Source organism: Myodes glareolus, chromosome 11 (assembly GCF_982192425.1).
Source record: "Myodes glareolus chromosome 11, mMyoGla1.1, whole genome shotgun sequence".
Lineage (NCBI taxonomy): Eukaryota > Metazoa > Chordata > Mammalia > Rodentia > Cricetidae > Myodes > Myodes glareolus.
In genome coordinates this window covers 41,804,637-41,827,612 of record NC_142036.1, presented here as the reverse complement: position 1 = coordinate 41,827,612, position 22,976 = coordinate 41,804,637, and the positions used below count along the sequence as shown (strand labels likewise).

General features: G+C 49.9%; 2 protein-coding genes across 5 annotated transcripts in view; both read right to left on the bottom strand.

The window, feature by feature from the left end:
* Nucleotides 1-124: 124 nt before the first annotated feature.
* Nucleotides 125-2,518, bottom strand: Pnma1 (PNMA family member 1). The gene has a single exon (XM_048449141.3). It carries the CDS (start codon nt 1,905-1,907, stop codon nt 846-848), a length of 1,062 nt encoding a protein of 353 aa, XP_048305098.1. The 5' UTR covers nt 1,908-2,518; the 3' UTR covers nt 125-845.
* Nucleotides 2,519-3,476: 958 nt separating this feature from the next.
* Mideas (mitotic deacetylase associated SANT domain protein) overlaps nt 3,477-22,976 on the bottom strand; it is a 67,429-nt gene continuing 47,929 nt past the window's right edge. For 3 of the 4 annotated variants that reach the window (XM_048449137.3, XM_048449136.3, XM_048449138.3), the window contains exons 3-13: nt 21,992-22,288; nt 15,342-15,687; nt 13,546-13,612; nt 12,939-13,081; nt 12,691-12,794; nt 11,976-12,051; nt 11,281-11,369; nt 9,754-9,903; nt 8,454-8,666; nt 6,902-7,098; nt 3,477-6,616 (exon numbers count right to left, since the gene is read on the bottom strand). In XM_048449137.3, coding sequence (XP_048305094.3) covers nt 6,454-6,616; nt 6,902-7,098; nt 8,454-8,666; nt 9,754-9,903; nt 11,281-11,369; nt 11,976-12,051; nt 12,691-12,794; nt 12,939-13,081; nt 13,546-13,612; nt 15,342-15,687; nt 21,992-22,288 — 1,845 coding nt within the window. In that variant the 3' untranslated portion in view covers nt 3,477-6,453. The remainder of the gene's footprint in view (nt 6,617-6,901; nt 7,099-8,453; nt 8,667-9,753; nt 9,904-11,280; nt 11,370-11,975; nt 12,052-12,690; nt 12,795-12,938; nt 13,082-13,545; nt 13,613-15,341; nt 15,688-21,991; nt 22,289-22,976) is intronic. The other variant, XM_085697389.2, reaches the window with a different exon arrangement.

Here is a 22,976-nt window from a genome sequence, read left to right as displayed (position 1 = left end):
AAGCTCATAGCAAGGGTTTTGTTTTTTGTTTTTTTTTTTTGACATGAGCAAAAATCTTTGTAATAGAAAAATGTGAAGAGCTGAATTACACTGAAAATCTTTATGCATGTCAGGAAAGACAAGATGAGAATTTTCAAATTTTTATTTGTATACATCTATTTGATAACTTCAAATTTAGAACACTTAGCATCAACGTGACCAATAACTAAATGACAACTATTTCAAGTGGGGAGAACGTAGCTTGTTCAAGGAAGTTCCCCCTAGGATCTCTGTCTGTATTTTACACCATGAAAAGCTGGCTGTGCGGCTCCACAAAAGCTGGTTTTCCCAATACCCTTCTCGTCCTAGAACACTGTGCAGGTAAACTGCTTCTGGCGTTGGGCCGTGAGAAATTAGAAATCGGAATTTTCAAGATGAGTAGTATCATCTAGTAGGTTCACATTCCTTCCAGCTATATAAATTAGGGACAATGTACAGTAAAACTATCCACAATATTAGTAACAAATAGAACAGCTTGTGCCCTACAGCCTGTGAGGCACGCTTGCACTAAGCATCCGAACTTGCAATTTCACAAGCGTCTTTGACAGGAAGTGTCGCAGCTTCACATTTTTCCACAGCTGTTAAAGCCTTCACCAGGGGGGCTCCTGCCAAGCATTTGACCCACCTCTACCCTTACAGCTGGGATCAATCACAGTTCTGTGACTGTGAGGCGAAAATGCAGGTCCGACTCCCCTGGCCCAACCCTCAGAAACCAAAACAAAAACAGGAGCGTAGGTCTTTACTAGGCGAGGCAGGCTTGTAAAACCGCACAGGGATAACAAAAGCAGCCAGGCCAATCCAGGGACTCAGAAATGCCCCTCCAGGCCTAGCTGCAAGAGGGCTGCCTCAGCCTCCTCCTCCTCCTCTTTGGCTTCCTCCTCTCGAATCTGCACCAGCAACTGGAAGAGGTTGGGTGCCGGCCGGTCGGCAGCCCCGGTCAGCCACAACTGCCTTCGGATGGCCCCACTGTGGTTGGCCCCTGCGATGACCTGCTCCAGGCGAGCCTGGTTCACGTTATCTTTATCAATGGCCCCCTTTTCCACTACCTTCTGCAGCAGAGGCTCCAGGCGAATGACGTAAGAAGACAACTTTTCTCCTGGGTTCTGGTAAGTGTTCAGAAATCTGACCTGTGTATCTCTAGAGGTCTCCACGCTCCCAAATACCTGCTCCAGAGCCTTCAGGCATTCTGCGGTGGTTATGGCAGGGTTGTTGCTCTTGAGGATGCGAATGACATCAGCAGCAGGGCCTCTCAAACTCTCCATCAACCGCCGTCTCTTTTCCATATCAGACACCTGCCATTCTTCTATGACCTCGTTAGAGTGCTCCAGCCAGGCATCAAAGGTCTCCTCGCCAGGCCCGGGAATGTCCCTCCCAGAAAACAGCGTCAGCTTCTTATACCATACGGACTCAACAAGAGGTTGAATAACATTATCCAAAATATAGTTGAGCATCTCTGCTGGCATTTCTGGGCCTGGAGCGGGAGCAGGGTTCTGAAACCCAAGCACACGAGCAACATCCTGCACGGTCCACCCTTCCCTAGCTAGAAAGAGGTGCAGCCTTTCCAAAAACTCAGCATCGGAAGTGGGGGGCTTAAACAGCACTTTCCAGAGCCCCCCTTTCCCTGGCATCTCTCTAGGGATCAGGGAGTAATCCACTGCCCCGGTGAGCTCTAACAAGGCTGCTTTCGCATTTTCTTCCCTCCAGAACATTCTCCCCAGTACTCGATAGGGCACCTGGGGCATGGCAGCGTGGAGGGTCTCTTCGATTTCAGCCTCATCACAGTTCACAGGGATCCCCCAGACCAGCAGAGCTCGCTGAGAGTTCACGTCCATTCCCCTGCACCAGTCTTCCAATAGTGTCATAGCCATTTCTACTAAAGGTGCCAGTTCTACAAACACCGCTTGGACTGGCTCACAGTGCTATAGGACCTAGGACAAAATACAACATGCCTCCCTCCCCCGGGTAGGCCAGGAGGTGACAAGCTTCAAGGAACCACAATTACCAAATGACACCAGAGTCCTGTCTTGTCCCTTCTGGATCCCAAAATGAGCGCCGGCAGCTTCGGGGGTCACTCCGCCTGTCACGCGAATGTCGCCCTCTTTGGTCCGAGCAGGCGTGGGCTGGCTGCAGCTGTGTGTGTGGCGTCACCGCGTGGAGGAAAGAAACAAGGCTGGTGGAAGGCGGTAGGTGGTGGGCTCCGGGCCGGCCGTAGACGGCTGGGTGCGGTCGCGGGGCGTGGCAGCTCCTCCCGCCGCTCCCCGGCCCGCCGGTGGTAGGTGCGGGCGTAGGGTCGCGCGAGGCGGTGGCTAGGAAGACGCGGGGAGAGGCGGTACTCAGCTCCGGCGGCTGCAGCGGCTGGTGAATATCTGGGACCGAGGCCGCAGGAGTCGCGGAAGCCGGGAGGCCGGCTGGAGACAGCTCTGCTCGGCTTCTACAGCAGCGCGCTCCCGCAAAGGCCGCCGCTGCGCAGCTGCAGTGCGGGGCGGGACTGGCCCGCGCGCCAGTGTCGCCGTGGCAACCGTGTCCATGACGACGCGAGATGCGCGGGCTCCAGAGGATCTGGCGGTTGCTATGGTACCGAGGGGTTTGAGGCGTCTATTCGGTGATGGAGCATTTCTTCCCCCGCCCCCGCCCCCTGTATATCCTAGATTCTTTCTTAAAAATAAATATTGTTAAGCATCGTTTTGTTTTGTTTTCTTTTTTTCGAGACAGGGTAAGCATCTTTTTGTTGTTCTTAAATCTAATCTTGCTGTAAATTTAAGTTGGCGTTATTGATAAGCATCCACTATGACGGACTTGTCTCAAGATGCTCATCCCGTCTGTGCCTACGGAAACACACGGTGCTCTGACTTCTGTGTACCATCCGATCACACTCTGCCGAGGCTCTGCTCTTCCCCATGAAAGCAGGAGGGAGAATGACATCTATAGGCTCCTGTGAGAGACTGATTATGCTTTCTTGTCTAAATTTTGTATATAAAAAAACAAAACCCTGTTACTACTCCTTTGTAGCCAGGCAAACTGCAAACATTTTCGTCCCCTGGCCTTACTTAGTATATACGATAACAAAACAAAATGCTTAAGCCCCAGAAACGGTGGGGGTAAATTCCCTTGTCAATCCCAACTGGTAAAAACACCCCTATAAGAATATAGCATTCAACAACGAATTTTTTAAAACCTTATTTAATAAAAGGTCTTAAGATACAGAACATTCAAAAGTAAATAAGTTACATAGGTACATTACAATCACATCAGCAAGATTCTCTTTAGTGTATTAATTTTTTTTATAAAAAGCACACAAAAAATAAAATTTTCAGTCTGGTCTATCACAACTGTACAGCAAAAGAGGTAATATTTATATATATGTACACTATTTAATATGTAACAGTCTTTTTTAAAAAGAGTGCCACAGGCAACAAACACACGAAAGGCAGTGTCTGATCATTTTGTTTCAAAATAAAAGGAATATACTTATTTTATGCTATTAAAATATTTGTACAGTAATTACAGTCTATCAAGGCTGTCCTGTGCTCTGTCTTCTCCAACAAGGCCTTTGACTTGAGACAAATGAGGAAAAGTTCCAACAGCTGCAATTCTTTTTTTTTTTTTAGGCAACAAACACAGCCAAATGTGGGTTAGATTAGACACAACTGTTTTATAAAAATATGCATACTTCCCGTAAAAACCTAAGGAGTTAGGCTTTGCCAGTCTAGTAATAAATAACCCAGAAAAGAGAGGCCCAATAAAAACATTTAAACAGCTGAGGCTTGAGTATGTGTTGTGTCCCTCCTTCATCTTTACCATCTGGCACGTGAGAAGAAAGAGGTCAGGTCACTGAGGCAGTTAAATATAGGCAATCCCCTTAGACATGAGCAGCACAGGACCTCTGTGCCAGGGTTGGAGGTGGGGTGGCAAGAGGGCAGGTATGTACCTTAGCTAAGGGGGGTGGGGAGGGCTGCTGAAGGAGTGGAGGGCAGTAGTAACGGCACTGTCCCCTCAGATGGGTAAGAGACCCCAGAGACGGTCCAGATCGCAGGCACTATGTCAGTTTCATGCCCTCCGCTGAATGCAGGTGGAGGCTGGGAGACAGGCAGGGTGAGACGGTCTAGGCAGGCTAATGGCAGGCTGAAGTTGTTACTTTTCTTAAAGCAAAGAGCTCCGAATAGGAAGGAAGAACAACAAAAACCAAGCCCAGTGTGTTCATCTGAAAAAGCACCAGTAAGGATGCGCCTGCGCCAGCCTCTGTGGCTTCTTGCCACAGCGCATCTGCCCTCGAAACAGTGCAGGTTGCACACTGCACCCTGAAGCATGGACTCTTCTTAAAGTGTCTCACGAAATCGCCACCGAAAGGCAGCGTCTTGATTTTTTTTTTTTTTTCTGGCTATATTCATCTGGTCTGGTCTCTGTGAACTTAGAAAAGTAGAATCACTTTTTATTAAGGTTTTCCAGGACTGGTTGGTCTCATGTGGCTGAAGATGTTTGATATCACATGTCCAAGGGGCCTGAGCCAAATATGGTTTAAATAGGAAAAAAAAAAAAAAAACACCTTGGGAACCATAAGTAGCACTTTGGGGCTAAGCTGTGAAGGCACTCATTATACAAGAGATTTAGAGGAAAGCCTAAACGTGTTGCCCTCTTGCTTCTAGGGGGTACCAAGTTTTCGCAATCTCAAGACTTTTGAGTCTGCAGGAGCCTATGGAAGAAGCTAACAGGGAAGCTGGAGGTTTAGGTAACCACCCAGGTATCTAGGGAGACATGTCACTCCCAATGGCAGCCCTCCTAGAACCATACTAATGCATAAATGAATGTAAAAAAGTCCCAAAAACAAAAAAACCACTCAATAGTGCATAGCTTAAAAACACGTCTATTTCTGATTTCCAGCAGGGCTGAGGCTACTTCCTACAGAACCGTGGAGGAATCCTTCTCAGTTCTTTACTCAGACACACATTCACTTAAGACTTTCTTCTGCACAACTCAAGTCGAGTAATGATATCAGAAAAATAACTTAGACCCCCTGTGGAACTGGCAAGCGAAGGGGCCTCCAGAACATTCCGGCCCTTTTTAATTTCATGCCAAATATGGTTTCTTCAAGCCAGAATCCAGGCTGATAAACAAAACTAGAATTCTGGCCTTCTGCCAGCTCCCTCAGGCATTCTGAAAGTACAGAAAGGGTAAGCCAGAGAACTGTCTTTGATGTCACCCACGTCTGCTCGTTTCCTGTGGCTTGGATGACACGCCCCACCTTCCCAGCCCATTCAGTACCACCACCATTCCTCCTGGCAAGAGCAACAAGGTAAGGGACCACAGAGCCTTGGAATTGGGGGTGGGGTTGGGGATGCCTTATTTTGGGATAAATGCACTTGAACCTCTGAAAAGCAAGAGGCCCCTGGTCCCTGAGGATGTTAAAAATTAAATATTAAGAATAAATAAATAGTTCCCAAATGACACAGGTCAAGGAATGAAGGCTCCTGTCTTACCTAGTTAGGAGACATCCCCTCCCAGGGAAGGATCCAGAAATCTCCAGCATGCAGAAAGGGGGGGGGGGGGCTATGAATATCAACATTGAGTGCGGTGCAATGGGGTCAGGTGGCAGCTGCTGAGAGCAGGGACAAGCAAGAAGGGAGCTGGCACCCAAGAGCAGGCCAGGCCTTCCCAGGACCTGCTTGAGGCTCCCTCAGCAGCCTCCAGGACCCAAAGGTATAAAACATAGGCAGCAGGAAGAGTTACCAGGCTTGTCAAAAGACCCCTTGAGCCTGACTCTGCTTCTTCTGGCCTTCCCTGTAGCAGGATGACAGCGGGGACATGAACACCGGCCCCTTCCTCACATGTTTGAGAAAACTTTCCCAGCCCCAGACGGGCTGTTAACAAGCAGCAAAGAGGTTGAAACTGCCCTCCGAGATACTCCTAGGGAGGTGGTGGCCTGAAGCCAGATCACTGCAGCAGCTCCGGCCTGGACGCAGGTGTGATAAGGCCACCATTCTCTAAGGAGTCCCTTTGTTTGGGGCTTCGAGCAAGGTTTGCACAGCCTTCCAGGTCCAAGAGGGATAATCTGCCATGGGGTGAGCTTGTGCTTGGCTTGCCATCGGCTTACTAGGGCCCTGGGATGAGAAAGGCAGAGATGCTAACAGACTGGCAGATCTGAGAGGCAGCTGCGGAGCCCTTCCCCCTTCCAAGGGGCCTGGCCTCTCAAGGCTCCAGGGAAGCAGAACACTGGACAGACCAGATCCTCAGAGAACTGGATCCTGCAGCCCTTAACACTGTCCTCGGCCTTTGTACATAAAAGAGCCTGTTTATTTTTCATTATCGGATTTGTTTTGCAGAGCAAAGTCCACGTGACCCTCTCCTGACTCCCTCTAGGGGCTCCCGGGTGCAGGGTGCAGGGTGCAGGGGGAGGCCACGAGAGGGTCCAGCAGCATCTCAGCCCTTCTCTCCCTCGCCGCTCTCTTCCCTCAGTGTCTGCTGGTGCGCGGCGGCGGCAGCTGCAGCCTCCTTCTCCTTCAGCCTCAGAGCTGCGGCCTTCTTCTCCTGCTCTGCGTGACTCTTCATGTGAGCGCTGCGGCTCTTCACCTTGTAAAACACCCTGCATCGGGCAGGAGGGCTCAGGTGAGAGTGAGCCACACCACAGTGGGGTGTGGCACCCTTCACTCAATATTCCCTCAAACTCTAACCTGTCCACCTAGCCCCAACCTTCACCCCTCCCCACTTGGAATGGTGCTCCCCCCGCACCCCAATTCAAACCATGCCTGCCCCGTGATGTCATTACCCTGGAAACCCACTGAGCCAATCAAAAGCCAGATCCACGGTGCCCCAATCCCAGCAGCACCTATATCCACACGGTGTCCAAGCCCCCATGGGGACATCTTACCTGCCGCATTTTTTACAAGGGAAAGTGTTCTCCTGGTTTTGGGTTTTATTAAATGCCTCGGGTTTCTTCTTCTTCTCTGTGAAAGGCAGTGCCCTTCGTGACTTCCCTGGCCCCTCCCTTGGCTTCTCTGAGGTCTGAGCGCCTGCAGGCCCTGGGGCATTGGGTTCGTGGCTCCGGAGGATGAGGACATCATTGGCCTGGAGGCAGTCAACCAAGAGGGTATGTTTTAGAGGCGAGTGTGGGTTCAGAATTCTGGCATCTCAGCGACCAGAGGGTCCTAGACACTCATACATTCCTGCCAAATGGTAACCTAGTATCCCCCTTCCAGTGACAGGGGCCCCTGGCTGCCTCCAGGAGGCCACTGCAGCTTGGGCTGGCTCTAGTTTTATCACAAAGTGGCTGGCACAGTTATCCTGGCCACACCTTGGCAGTTATAGGTCTGAAGACTTCTGGCTCTGTGCTCATGTGTTTTCTGGTATTTCGTCCAATCATGGATGTGCCAGGTGGTAGGGAGACAGGTCCTCAGGGGAGCCCAGTCTCCAGAAAGTGCCTAGTGCAATGAAAGGGACAGATGTGATGGCCACTTGCTGAGGAAATGCTGGTAGGGAAAACCAGAAGAGAAAGAAAGTCAAGAGAGCAGAGGACCCACGGTACGCACCCCAAGGAGGTTACTGCTTTGACCTCAGGCCAGAAACCCCAGATGGCCATCAGAAATGATACATGTGCCCTGAGTCACCCCTCAAAGTGTTCACAGAGACAGCACAGACACTGCACAGCCCCCGACAGAAGAGCAGTGAGCGGAGGAGGAGCAAGCAGCTGTGTTTAGCGGACAGGTGCTCGGAGGGCATTAAGTGCAGAAACACATTCCAGCCCTCCTGACCGGGCCACAGTGAGGTGCCTTGCTTAGCCTGGGAAGGGGACAGAGCCGTCCACTCGGAACAAAGACTGAGTGTGCCTTCAGGCAAGTGAATCGCCATCCGTGGACCCGACCCCTATCTGCTGAGTGGGAGTCAGCACTCCGTGTAGCTGTTGTGAGGAATTAGGGAGACAATGGACATCGAACACTCAGCAGAGAACATGAAGGGCCGTTATTGGCAGTGTCATAGGCTCAGCTCTATCTCAGACACTCTTTTCAGGCGCATGCTCCAGGACAGCCGTGACTGACCTACAGCTTATGGGTGCTTCCCCCACGTGCACACATCTGTTGGGTGCTCAAAAGGCTTTTTTCCTCTGAATATGAGACACAGAAATACTTATACACACACACACAGTGTGTATATGTGTGTGTGTGTATAATATATAGTGTATAATACATACTATACACACAAGCTGCATCTTCAACCTCAGTTTCCTTATCTATAAAATGAGATTTATAATAGCCCATACCACACATGGTTGAGGCCCAAATAAGTTAAGAGCATAAAGTACTTGGTCCATTTCCTGACTATAACCACAAGAATCGCTATGGTCTTGCTCTGTACCACCACCCGCACTCCCAGGCCTAGCTCCGTCTTCGTAGTGTGCTGGGAGAGTGAAGGTGGGGGTCACTTACCGCCTCATTGGCCTGTAGTGTCTGCGTAGCTTTAACAGCAGCGGCCCGACGGCTGCGCTCTCGGCCCTCTTCCTGCTCTCCCTTCTCCTGGGGTTCTGGCACCTCCTCCTCCCCCTCCTTTCTGGGCTCTTTCACTTCCCTCTTGGGCTCCAGTCTCTCTTCACTTGGGGACTCTCTGCTGGGAGGAGGCACCCTTGGGAACTTCTGAGACGTCTATGGGAGACGAAAGTGAGCTCAGTCATTCCGGAGTGCGGGACTCTGGATCCAGCCAAGGCTCCGAAGCACTTGCTGGTCCTGCAGCCCTGTCTTGGCCCAGGGGAGCCTCTTGTACTGGGACTCTGTCGTAAGTCACAGCCCTCCCATGGCCAGTTGGCCTGGAAACAGGGTAGTCTTGACCCTGGGCACCCTCAGGATGAGACAGAGCCAGGGCTAAGGAGGGAGCATGCTAAGACCCACAAACCACCTGGCCTTCTGGATAGGTGCCCAGAATCTTCTGGGCACCCTTTGGGCAGAGTGACCTCAGGGTGTGCCAGGCAGGAGCTCTGAGCTCCTGTTTAACTATCTATGACATTTTCTGTATCTCTACTTCCCATTTGCAATATGGGGACCAAACGCTACCAAGTACGGACTTGTGACTTAGAGACAATATTGAGGGGATACATGGCAAAGAATGAGATCACAACATCTTTCAAGGACGAGGTCGGGGTTGGTGTTAATGTGTCCCTTCTGCTTCCCTAGACCTGGTGATCTGTTTACGAGAGAAATCGGCCCTCTGTCTCAGAGCCCTGGCAGGCAATTACAGCATGTAGCTGGCATTCAGTAACAGTGGCTTTCATACTTATTTTTCCCAATAATTCCTATTGACAGGAAACAATACTGGTTACCTATTTATGATTGTAATACAAGGCTTCCCTTTTGAGGAAAAAAAAATGAGTTGACTTAAAGAAAATTAATAAAAGCAGTATGGGACATGACAGAAATAGTAACAGTGGCGTGTGCTAAGGCACGGACAGAGCAGAAACCACAACGGCGGTGCAAGGGTGAGAGCTGGGGAGCAGCGCTTCTGAGGAGGCAGGGAGGTGAAGCTGGAGCCGCCACTCTCCAGTGTTCTGCACTGGCACCATCTAAAAATCCCGGCAAGGGGTCAGGGCCTGGGCTACCAGCTCCTGGGGGCTTTCAGGGACCCTGTTTTTCTCTGTCTAGCCTCTATAAACACCAGGAGTCTGGCCTTAAGCTTCCAGCTAGGTCCTGGCCCCAAGTGCTACCAAGCACGAGGCAGCCGAGGCCGCAAAGGACTCACCTTGAGGTCCACTTCAACTTCCTCTTGGGCTGACTTCTCATCGCTTGTGTCCACATCGCCAAAGGTGAGCGTCCCGTTGCGGCCAATTTTCACCTGTTTCTTGTAGGTGTAGTAGAACTCCACACACTGGGCCACAGTCTTGGTCTGGATCTGAAGCAAAGCCAAAACTGAGGTCAGAGGTAGCCGCTAGGGCTCACTTTTCTCACCTCTGCATCTTCCCTTTAGCCTTAGGCAAAACACTAAACCCAAAACCCCATTTCTCAATGCCTGCTTCTCAACAAAGTCCTGAGCAGTGCCATCAATGGAGGCTTCTGCGCCATTTCAATGAGTAACATCTGAAGGATAATAGCAGAATTTCCGGGGAGATTTGACTGTGGACTAGACATTAAAGGGCAGTGCCATGAGAGGCCACACTGGGCCAGCAGGGTCAGCAGGGGCCCAGGAGCCTCGGCTGGGTCAGAATCGGCTCATTGCCCTGACTTCTGCTTTTTCACTTGCCATTGTTTAGGGCAGTTTTATTTAAAAGTAATCGCCTTGCCCCTGTACTGGGGATTGAACTTAGCGCCTGGAACAAGCTAGGGAATGGTCTACAATTAAACAGTACTCTCACTTCGCCCCACCTACCCTTGAGGCCGCACCAAGGTAACTAGGCTGGCCTTGAACATTGAATTTACGAGCCTCCTGCCACACCCTCCCAAAGAGCTGCAATTACAGGCCTATCACCCTCCAGGCCCAGCTGTAGCTAACTTTCAATGATTAGCTGAGACAGAGGGAGGAGGAAGAGGTAGGTGTGTGTTTTTCATGGGTTCGTGTTTAGATGCAGACAGAGAAAGAGAAGGAAAAGGGACAAATGGTAAACCTGGTAAACCTCAGCAAGGCATTTTTAATGGGGGCTTGTGGAATTGCTCTTCTCCATTAGGTCGATTTCAAGCTAAAGTACAGAGCATCTGGGTATCCTTCCACTTGCAAAGCTGGACGAAATACAGCAGTGCAATACTTCCCTTATCAATCTGGGGAACAGTTTCACTCCTCTCCCGGAGCAGAGCCAAGTAAGGAAGAGCAACGTCACGTCGGGGAAGATTCAGGGAAAACCCAGGCAGGAGGCAGAAGGCTCTCCCAGCCTTGCTACTAACTGCCAACAAAGGGCCGTGCATCCTAAGGCCAATCACGTGTGAAGGGCAAACAGTATGATGTCAGAACCATGAGGTCATCTCCATAGTCCTCTCAGACTCCGACATCTGCCCTCCCCTTTCAAAGATCTATTTGACCACTGGGTTTGGGTCGAGCAATACATTCCCACACATTTTCTCCAACACTTCCCTACTTGTCCCCCAGGTTCGGCCACATCTAGCCTTAAAGTCCTGTCCGGAGAGCTCAGAGGTCAGCGGAGGATCCTCTGTGCAAGCCGTGTTTGACAAAGCTGTTTCTGAAGCTACCTGATGGTGGCAGCAATGGGGCCAGAACTCAGGGACACTGGGCAAGCACCCTGCCACCTGGGCACAGGACCCTCTGCTTGCCCCTGCTCACCAGCTTCTGCACCAGGAAGAAATCTTTCTTATAGATGGCAATGCCCTTGTTGAACAGCTTCCTCTCAGCCATCTTCCACTGGTCGGAGCCTGAAGAGCAGAGAGGGTACCAGGTTTGAGTCGGAGAGGAACACAAGCATCTGTACGGTGAGCATTGCTGGCCCACTGAAGGTGGGAGGCCATCCACATCTGTGTGGGCCACTCGCTACCAGCTTCCTGAAGCCTCACTCCCCTCGCTTGCCAAACGGGAGTGAACACTAGAACCTGTCTTTCCAGGTTCAAGAAAGACTAGATGCTATATGGTAAAACAGCCTTTGGGGGCTCTGCCTGGAAATGTGGGTCTAACAGAGACTGAGCAACAGCAGTCACTGGGATTACATGATTGCATCAATGTCCCTCTTACAGAACAGCATCTACAATAAGACAAACACTCCAAGGTTCGAAATGAGCTGATTGCACTCCCTATGACTTGGGAGTTTTTTGGCTTGGATTCCAGCCTACCCATCTGATGCTTTCCCTATAAGGTCATGGAGAGCCCCCCACTTGACCTTGATATTAGCTTCCTTGCTCTGACTTTTGGCTGGCTCTCCCTGTCCCCACTCTCATTCAGGGCTGTGACTAAGCACTGAGCAGGGCCCCACCTCTGCTGGAGACCCCGAAGGCTCTGGACCACATGACCACCCCAGTCAGGCCCACCTGTGTAGTGATAAGTCGCCAGCGGATGATTGTGGGGCCGCACCGGCTTCTTCAGTAGCAGCTTATTCAGTGTTTCCTGGGAAGAAAGGGCAGTCAGGAAGCTAGCAACAGTCGCAGTGAAGGATGAAGTATCCTGGGCCTGGGCAACATGCAAAGGACCTCTGCAAGCTCTGGAGAGAGCAAGCATTTACTCTTGCCTTAACTGCTGTGAGGCAGGGCATATGGGAGCATGGTTAAAAAAAAAAAATCACAGAAAGTGGGGCTGCTGAGGATTCAAGCCACGAGACCATTGCAGGAATGCTCAACCACGAAAGCAAGCAGTATGGACAGAGAATGCTCTTGGTGACAATGCGGGGAGGCGGAGCTACTGACCCAGACTCAGGGACTGGATTCAACAGCAGAATCTTGCATACCCAGCTAGGGTTTGCAACTAAAGTTCCCTTAGGCCAAACTCCAATACCCTCTTCCTTGGCCAGACCCTCGCAGCTACCTGAGATCACCATGCCAAGTCACCCGAGTGCTCAGGAGGCCAAGGCAAGGTGGGCAGTCGTGATTGTGAGGGGAAAAAGAAAATACCCCCTATCAGAACATACGCAGAAGAGCAAATATAAATCAATAAAATCTTAGACCACTAGGCCTGGTCCTGGCAGCAGATAGGAAGAGACCAGTACCTATTTTCTTAAGGGACCCCCCCAAATTAACAAGGCTTACTTACCAGGATGTCCCCCCGAGACTCATGCAGATAGTGCAGGGCCAGTTCCTGATTGGTGCCAGCACCAGGGAAAATGCTCGAACAGGCAGCCGTCAGCAGGTCATCCACTGGATTCACCAGAGCATCGGGAGGGCAGCAGGAAATCACACTCAGTGCTGGGCCTTGTGGGACCCAGCCTGCCCATCTGCCCACCAGCCTGCCCATCTGCCCACCAGCCTGCCATGCCCTGTTCACTGGAGATCTCTCCTTACCTTGCCTCTGCTTCTCCCAGCTGTTCTCAAGATGCTCCCATGGCTGCCACACCAAGTCAGCCTTATGGGGGTCTGCAGCTGCCAGGGCACGGTCTCTCATCATGGGGATTTCTGCTTGGAACCGGGTACCAACGTTGATCCGTCTGCAGGGGCAGAGAGGCAAGGAGTGAGGGCTCACCTTGTGAGGACAGGGAACCTGACTCTGACCATACTATGTTAAAGAAACTGCAGCAGGCAGGTGCTGAATGCAGCAAGGCCATGGTTGGGTGCAGAGAATCTGGCATCTGGTGTGATCAGAAGGGCAAGATCCAGAGGACAAGCGACTCCACATCTGACAGGCAAAGAGAGTCTCTTGGACACCCACCCTGACCTAGCTCTCCCTAGTGGCAAATTCAAGCCAACCTGGTCCTTACCTTTCCTCTCCCTGCAACTTCCAAACAAAAGCTGGCAGGTGACAGCACAGAGCCCAGGACAGATACAGAAGCCCAAGGAGACTGTCTCTGTGCAGGCCCCACAGAACCCTCCTCCTGCTTCCAATGCTAACCTGCCACACATTAGGCCCACCTGGCCACCCACATGCACGGGCCTGGGGCAGGGCTGCACTTACGGTTCGATGCTCACGGGGGTGGCCTCCCCCATCACAGAGAGAACGGGCGGGGTGACTTCAGAACTATCTATGGGCAAAGAACATATTGGTAAATGGCCCCTTCCTCCCTTCAGGAAAACACCCTCATCCTAGGCGGCTGTCCTGCATGCATAAGAGTCGCCATGGTGACTCACTAAGTACACTTGGAACTCAGGCACCCTCTGTCCCTGCTCTGCAACTTGATAACGGTACAACTTGGGGCCTTTATTAACTATGAGGGCGACTCAGTTTTCCCATCTGCAAAAAGGGGTTATTTCTGTCTGTCTCCTGGGGGTCATGAGAATTCTGAATTAAATAAGAGCCTGGTACTGCATGAACATTCGCTACCCTGTCAGCAGGACCACCAAGTCCAGCTCCTGCTCCTAGGAGCCCCCACTCCCCACACGCTTCAGTATACGAAGAGGCTGAGGCTGGAGGTACAGCAGGGATGCTGGGAAGGGAGGGTCCTCTTTTATAATTATCTTCTCATTTCCTCTCTGGATTTTTCTGCCTCACTCTCATTCAAGTTCCTCTTAAAGTCGGACTTAAAGTCAAGGCACTCCCTCGCTCAAAACAAAACAACACAGAAAACCTGTGCAGCATGAGACAAAACCTGGAACCCTCAGCTCTCCAAGGCAGTTCCCCGTGTGTCTGAACCTCCCACAGCCCAGACTCTCGACCCCAGAGGCCGACTAACCTCAGCGTGCTTGTTCCCTCTGCTCAGCCCCATTCCACGCCCGCAGTGCCCTGCCTGCCCCTCCCTCTCTGTAGTTCCAACTCCGCTCAGTCTGAGCCACTTCCCAAATTCTTTCCTTATCTAAGCAGGCTTCCGCAGGCTAGAGCCTGAGGTCAGCCCCATTCACTGGGTGCTGGGCCCCCTCTGCTAGAAACCACCGCTTCTCTGTCTCCCAGGCTTTCCCATCAACTCCCTAATGATCCTGCTCTGTGCTTTCTTCAGACTGGATAATGGCTTCCCGTACGTTCTGGAGCCAGCAGCACAGGATACAGTTCAAGGTCTTACACCCAATGCTCAGTAAACACGTGGTGGGCAGACTGACATCTTGACACCCCTTGGCTCTTCTGTGACTTCCAGCACAAACCGAGCCAGGGAGAAAAACTTCCCCGGGAAGCAAAGCCTATGCCTGCCAGCATAGGGCAATTTCCATCCACAGCCAGCAGGAGGCACCAGAGAACCACACCATGGGTGAGCTCTGGGGTCAGAGGTTAACTGGGTGAAGAATGCGCCTGTGTGATACCACGATCAGGTGATTCCAGTTTCCAAGGGATAAGAACCCCTTTTCTTTGTGAAATGTGAAATGGACATTTTTAGGCCTCACTGTTGTGAAGCCTGCTCTTGACCAAAATGACTGCTCAAACAGGCCCAGGAGACCAGGTCAGTCACCTAATAAAAACAATGCTAACGAATCTGATCTCTACCACAACCCAGGGAGGTAGCTATTAGGCTGAACCAGAGGAAACTGCTGTTTGTGGATCTAATAGATGAACATCACGGTAATTCCACCATCAGCCAAATATGACCAATTGAATCCCTGCTGAATAGGGAAAAAACTGAGTGAGGTTTGGGTGGTTGGACTTGCCCATGGGATGAGATAGTAAACATAGAACCGGGATCAGAACCCAAGCAGGAGGACCATGCCTTACAGCATGGAGGAGACAGCAGAGTTCCTTCTTCCAGCCTCCGGCCACACCACAACCACCCACAGACTGCACTGCCTTTCCCCTACATCCCCCACCAGCACAGCCACCAGGCCACTTACTAGAACGGAGCAGGGTGCGATGGGCACTCTTTGGCGTGATAGGAGGAGGGGCTGGGATGCTGTTGGTGGATATGATGGCATTGAAGTAGAGGCCGGAGCCTTCCCGAACAGGGCTGAGAATAGGGGGCGGTGTGTAGGGGGGCAGCTCAAAGCTACGCTCAGCGGGGTGGTCAGCTAGGCGGACAGGAGAACGCAGGTGGCTCTGGTAGGGGGTGATGTTGGAGTAGACGGGAGGGGCGATGAAAGTGCCCGCCTTGGTGGGGATGATGAGGGGCTCCGGCCGCGGCCGCTGCTTTGGTTTCCGCATGGAAGGCTCCCCCTCCAACTTGGCATTCAGGTCTTCAGCCTAGAGACAGAAACAGAAGCTCAGCCTTCTGTGTGTCCCCAGAAACCTGTAGTCTTGACTGGAGACTGCCGCTGTCATCTCTGAAATTATCTGCCCGCTGTACCCACCAAGACGGGCTGAAAGAGGAGAAGGCCCAAAAGCCCAGCAGATTGCGGCCAGAGCGGTTTAGGTCTTGGGAGTCACCTGTTTCACATCTTAGACAAGGGTTTGACTTCTGACAAACCCTAGAAATTATTCTCAGTTCTAAATCTGGGTCCTGGGCTATAGCTCCCCGAATGCTGCAATGTATGCACTAGGGAAAGAGCCCAGTTGGGAAGGGCCCAGATGCTCACCACACTGCTTGGACATGATATCACCCTTGCTGGCTATTTACAATGGCGGATTTCCTGGGCACATCTTCCTTTTTTTTAAAAAAAAAAAATAAAAAAAGACTGAATTTGTTTTTACTTATGTGTACACATACATCTGTGTGAGTGTCTGCCATATGTGTGTGGGTACCCAAGGAGTTCGTGAGGGACTAGGAGCCCCTGGAGCTGGAGGTACAGGTGGTTCCGAGTTGCCCCAGTAGTGCCAGAAACCGATCTCCTGTCTGTGGAAGAGCAGCAAGTGCTCTTAGCCGCTGAGCCATTATGCCAACCCACCTCCTCCTGTGAATGCGGAAAAGGAGGAGACACTACCAGATCTAGCAGCGGTGAAGATCCAATAAGCTAGTATGTGGAAATGAACAAGACTGCTTGCTTTTGTGGTACTGGAGAGCAAATCCAGGGCCTCGTGTGTGCTAGGCAAGCACCCTACACCGAGCACAACCTCCCACTCACAGCATTTCTCCCTCTAATCTGACATTCAGACCCTCAGCCTGGAGAGGGCGGCAGAACAAGGATGGCTCTGCCTGTAGAGAACTGTGAGCTAATCTGTGGAAATCGATCCTCTGCAGCTGTAGCAACATTCCTGCTCTAACGAAGGTCCAGGCTCTGCATGGGATGGAAGCCTGCACTGTGTGCCAGAACCTGAGCTGGGAAGGAACCCACAGGATGCAACAGGAGTCTGATCCTGCAGAACGTTAACTGGTATTAGGTCTGCTACTGTCAGTGGAGAGCCCACCCATGTTGTCAGGGGCTGGTCTTCCTAGCTCACACTTCGTCTATGTGGTACGCCTGTAGCATGATTAATAAAAAGCCCAGAGACAGATATTGGGTCAGAAAAGCAAAACAGTCAGCCACTGGCTCTTACCTCGACCTCAATCTGAAACAGCGATCCTACCTCCAGGAATCTCAGAATGAGACTGACTGAGATTCCTCCTGTCTTATATTCCTCTCTGGGGCTGGGATTAAAGGTGTGCACCACTACCTCCCAGTTTCTATGACAAACTAGCATGGCCACTGGGATTAAAGGTGCGTGTCACCACTGCCTGGTCTGTAAGGCTGACCAGTGGGGCTGTTTTACTCTTTGATCTTCAGGAAAGCTTTATTTACTAAAATACAAATGAAATGTGTTTTATGGGCTTCTATACAGAATAGAAAGCAGGGCCATGAAGAAATAGCCTAATCCTCTCAAAAGGGAAACAAACAGCTGTCATGGGTAAAGAGCTCCTAAGCTATCTCTGGGCACACAGTAAACCAAGCTGGACATGCTGTCTGAGAGAGAACAGGCCCTCCCTGCTTCAAGGATCCAGCCAAGGGGGCTCTCTACTTCTGAGGCCCTGGCATGACCTTTACTCTGTCCTGTGTGCCTTCGTCTCCCTTCTACTAATTAGGATGAACTAAGACCATTCATTCTTCTGCCTTTAGGGCAACAGTCTAACTACACAGGAAAAGAAAAGAAAAACCCACAGTGGAGCTACGCTAGTTGTCAACTTGACACAAACCAAACATATCTAGAAAGAGAGAATCTCAGCTTAGGAACTGTCTCCGCTGGATTGGGCATCTGTTAATTGATGTTACTGTGGTCAATCCACTCCTGGACAGGCAGTGTAGCACGAATAATAAAAACCCAGAGTCAGACATTGGGGTTCAACCTGAAAACCAGAAAAGCAAAGCAGCCAAGTCACTAGAGAAGTCTTACCTCTACCAAGGTTGGGTGATTGCAGACTAAGCAGTCAGAGCCTTTCTCTCCTCCCATTTTATATTCCCTCTAGTGCTGGGATTAAGGGTGTATGACTTCCTAGGACTACGAGTGAAAATGTGAGCCACCAGCACTTGGATTTGTTTCTGCATTGATCTTGTGTAGCCCAGGTTGACGTTGAACTCACAGGGAATCCATCTGCCACTGTCTCCCAAATCCTGGGATTAAAGATGTGTGCCACCACTGCCTGACCTCTAGTGGCTTAGTTTTGCCCTTCTGATCATCAGGCAAGCTTTATTTATTAAAACATAAATAAAACATCACTATGGGGTGGTCCTGGGTTCTTTAAGAAAGCAGGCTGAGCAAGGCAGAGGGAGCAAGCCCGTAAGCAGCACCCTCCACGATCTCTGTCTGCACCAGCTCCAGCCTCCAGGCACCGCCTTGAGTTCTGTCCTGGCTTCCCTTCACATAGGACTGTAAACTCTGATGAGACAAACTCTTTCCTCCTCAAGTTCCTTTTGATCTGGGTGTTTACTACAGCAGCAGAAAACTGATTAGAACAGGAGCTAAATGCCTCCCTGAGGTGCTAGGCAAAACCAGTTCAACTATTTGTAGGGAAGAGACTTAAATTGTTATGAATATTTCTGACTTTTAAATTGAGACTATTTTAAAAAGAAAGGAAGGAAGGTGACAGGGGAGGACGGAAGGAGGGAAGGAAGGAAAACAGACTGTATGTATGAATTCAGATATAACCTAAAAATATTTGTGGATAAAATGATACGATGTGTGGAATGTGCCTCAAAATAATTGAGGGTCATGAAAGTACAGCTGAAATAAGACCGGCTGTGTTTTGATATAACTGTGAAAACTGGGTCATGATTAAGCATTCATTCACTGGACCCCTCTCTGTTTTTATGCATGATTGGAAATGTCAATATTACAATGAAACATAATAAATATAAACATAATAAATATAAACACAGAATGAGACCCCAGAAAGCAGACAGCCTTGGGCTGACTACCCCGCAGTATCTCACGGTAACCTTGGAGCCCAATGGTGTAACAGAAACCCTCACAGGCAGAAACCCAGAAGATGCAATCCTGGGTCAGCTCTGCCATCACCTGGTTGTATGATCTTAGGTCAGTGTTCAGGCTTGCAGAAGTGCGCAGGCTCCTTCCTACCTACCTCTCAAGACAAGCTGCCAGGCCTCAATTTCCAGCCTCTAACACTGGAACCTGGAGCCTGCACATGTTAAGCAAGTGCCCTACCACTAGGCTGTACCAACTCACCAGTGCTAAGGTTAGAGTAATTAGCACCCCAAGAACACACGCATATGGGGATTTAATTCTCAAAGCCTGATATCAACAGTATTAAGCAGGTGGAAATTGAAATCTAGATGATATTTAGAGGCAGGGAGGTGATTGATTAGGTTTAGATAAGGTCATTACAGTGGAGCCACCACTGTTGAATCCTGGGTGGCCTCAGAAGAATGCAGTCAGAGACCAGAGACAGACACATGTGTTCCCTATCTTTTTCTCTGTGGGGCTCTGCAATTATCTTGAAACTCTGCCTGCAAGATGATTATCACCAGAAAAGGCCCCTGGACTTTGTAGCTCTGGATCAACAACCCAAACTAAAACTCTTCATTATGTGAGCCTGCCTTGGGTGTTTGGTTAGTGACGGAAAGCAGACTAATACAGTCTCTGGACTTTTCTGGACCTGTTTCCTCACATATGAAGCAGAGGTGTTGACTAGGTAGTTGTTCCTTCTTATCCACTCTCGACACAAGCTGCCAGGCCTCAACTTCCAGTCTCTAACGCAAACGTTCCCCCAACCACAGAACAAGACCTTAGAGAGGTGATAGGCTTGAAATAATTACCTCACAATAATCCTGAAGGCCCTGCCTCTTTTTCCTATTATGGAGAACAGGTGTGCAGGCATGCAGGCATGCAGGCTAGCTCTCCAACCAAACAGACAGGAAATCTGAACTGAGTAGAAAAGACATTCCTGAAGATGTCAGAACAAACAGCTTGACAAAGAATTAAAGACCCAAGATCTGGAGTGGGTGTGGAATCAAAAAGAATGACGTCCAAGGTGGGGAGATGTTAACTGAGCAATACTGAAGGAAAAAAGATTTCATAGAAAAATAAATGCAGGAGGGCTCGGGAGATGGTTCAGCAAGGAAAGTGCTTGACACTCAAACATGAGGACCTGAGTTTGGATCCCCAGAACCCACATAAAAAAGCCAGATGTAATGGCAAACATCTGTAATCCCCAGACTTGGAAGGGGGAGACAGGAGGACCACTGGGGCCTGCTAGCGGCCAGTTCACCTGAAGCATCAAGGTCCAGGTTCAGTAGGAGACCCCCATCTCAAAAACTACGGTGAAAATTGGGAAAGACAGCCCTCTGGCCATCATAGTGCACACATGCAAGCATGCACATTCGTACACATGTGCACATGTACACGCTCTAACACACAAGCACTGAGTTAGTTATCTATTTTCAAGATACTCAGTGCTAAGATAATAGAAAGATAAAAGCAAAATTAAGGGTCTGGAGAAATGGCTCAGCAGTTAAGAAAGAGAACTGGCTGCTCTTCCAGAGACCCGGATTCAATTCCCAGCACCCACAATTAACTGTAACTCCAGTCCCAAGGGGACCTGACACCCTCTTCTGGCTTCCATGAGCATCAGGCCCATACACTTTACATTACTTACAGGCAGCACACCCATTCACATATAAACAAGCAAATGGGGAAGGAAAGGCAGCAGAAGTATCAGGAGCAGCTCTGTGCTGGGAGCTGGTACAAAGCGCTCCTGAGCTAGCCTGCTTTGTTAAAAGAAGCTGTGGCTGGGTCACTATGCAGAAATCCAAATAAGAAGCCTACTAAAGTAACCACTAAAAGAGAAATAATTATACGTAGTTAACAAAGGGGAGATAGGAGCAACCACCCCAGTCAATTTAATAAAGCATGGTGGGGGGGAGCAGATCACAGCAAAGACAGGATGATGTAAACAGAGCGTTAACAGCGGGTGATAGAGTTCAACCACGGAATCTCAGTAATTACATTAAGTAGAGATTCTATCAGTGGAGTCTAGAAAACTAGAGCTCCATGCAGACCGTAGAATGGCTGCTGTCAAGGACTAGAGCAGGAGTGCGGCCTGGGAAGCTGAGCAAAGGAAACAGTTTCAGAGGCCTACTGTACCACAATGGCTTTCACACGAACCATATTTCTCTTAGAAATACTGCTAAGAGACCAGATCCTACATGTTCCCACCACAAAAAAATAAGGATGTTAGGTAGTGATTATGCTAATTAGCTTGGTTTAGCAGGTCTACTACATACATACATACATACACACACATATTGACTACATACACACACACATACAAAGCATCATATTGCAGACCATGCATACAACTTTTATTAGTAAGTGAACAGAAGAATGAAAATTGTATTGATGTTCTTATTAAAAGACAAAGGTTGTTAGGCTAGAAAATGGCAAACCGCGATTGTATACGACTTGAAAATATTCCTGAAGGACACAGAGAAGATGAAAGCGGAAGGAAAGAAGGATATGTGTGGCCAACGCTCATCAAAGACATGCTAAACACCAAACGATGCGAAAGATGAAGAGAAACTTCTCACACTCTCATCCAGGTCTGAACATGTACACACCCAGAACAGCCTATCAAAACACACAAGGACAGAAGCAAAAGACAAAATAAGACTGCAGTCTTAGTGGGAGGTTCCAAGGTGCTTAGCTCAGAACTGAACAGAACAAGCAAACACCTCTGCACCTCAGGAGCGAGCTCAGGGCCTTCACTAGGAGCCATCAACAAGAAAAAGATTCACATCCTAGATTCTCTGCAGTGACCACACTTTCAGGTATGAAACGGTCTCATGCCCTTTATGTTCCTTAGTACAGATTGATTTGAAAAATAAAAATAGTATTCCCTGACAACTGGAAAGATGGATTTGTAGGTAAGAGCCCTGGATGCTCTTCCAGAGGACCAGCATTCCATTCCAGGTACCCACATGCTGGCTCCTACTGTCCACAACTACAGTCCCAGGGGATCTGACGCTGTCTCCTGGACATTGCATGCATGTGGTAAACAGAGATAAAATGAAGAAAGAAAATAGTATCTCCCTGGATACTCGAAGCATCTACTGCTTTCCTTGGAGTCTTTGTCGCTAGAAGCTCCGGGCATTGGGGAGGATTTTGGCGAACAGCCTCATACCTGAGCTGGAGCATCTGTCCCGGGAACTCGGGTGGACCGCCTGCGGGTAACGATGACCGATGGCTTGTGCTCAGGGGGGTACTGTTCAAGACCCTTCCCATCCTCATCACTTCCCACTTGGGCCACCTCAGCTGGACCCACCGTCCGCACAGGGACAGACACCGGGATGATGAGGGGCACCATCCCACTCTCCTCTCGAGCTCGCTTGGCAGCTAAGGCAGGCTCAGAAAACTCCACCCCACACTTGGCAGTAGAGGCCAGCACACTTTTCCGCTTCTCCTCAGAGCCATTGGTATCCTGAAGAAGAGGGAGATTAGATTAGCGGGAGGCAGTGAGGTTCAGAAGATGAGCCCCCATTTGTTGATCTAGGACTCCCATGCCCATTCAATTCAGCAACACTACCACCCACTCTCCTGTCTTTGACAACCTGGCCTTCCTGGACCACCCCTCTTCCTCGACATTTCGGATACTCTCCACAGTCCCCTTCTGCCTGGCTGTGCCACCCTGGCCTGAAGCAGGTGAATCCAAGGGGTCATTTCAGCCCACAAATAGCTTCAGTTGCTTAGCATCCAGGGTACAGGGTGTGACACACAAGAAAGGGCCTTGCTGTGGCAAGCTGAAGGGAGGTCTCTGGAGCTCTTTCCTCACGGCTATCTGACTGGAGGGAAGACCCTAAAACTCTGCAGCCCCCTGTGTGTCTACCTGGACCTAAAGGCAATATTAGCTGCAACTTCGAAGGAAGAAAAGAGTAAATACTGGTCAAATACAAGGTGTCTATGCAGACTACACAGCCCTGCGAGTTCCCAGCTGGCTCAACTTCTTTACAGGAACCTGGGACAGGAGATCTACCCTTGCTGTTGTGTTTGATGAGACGTTACAGCTGAGCAAGTATAAAATTAAAACCGAAACCCCAAGGTAACACAAGTGCTCGAATTCTGTTTGGTTTTCCTCCCTTTAAAAAAATGACTTTTACTGCAATGTGATT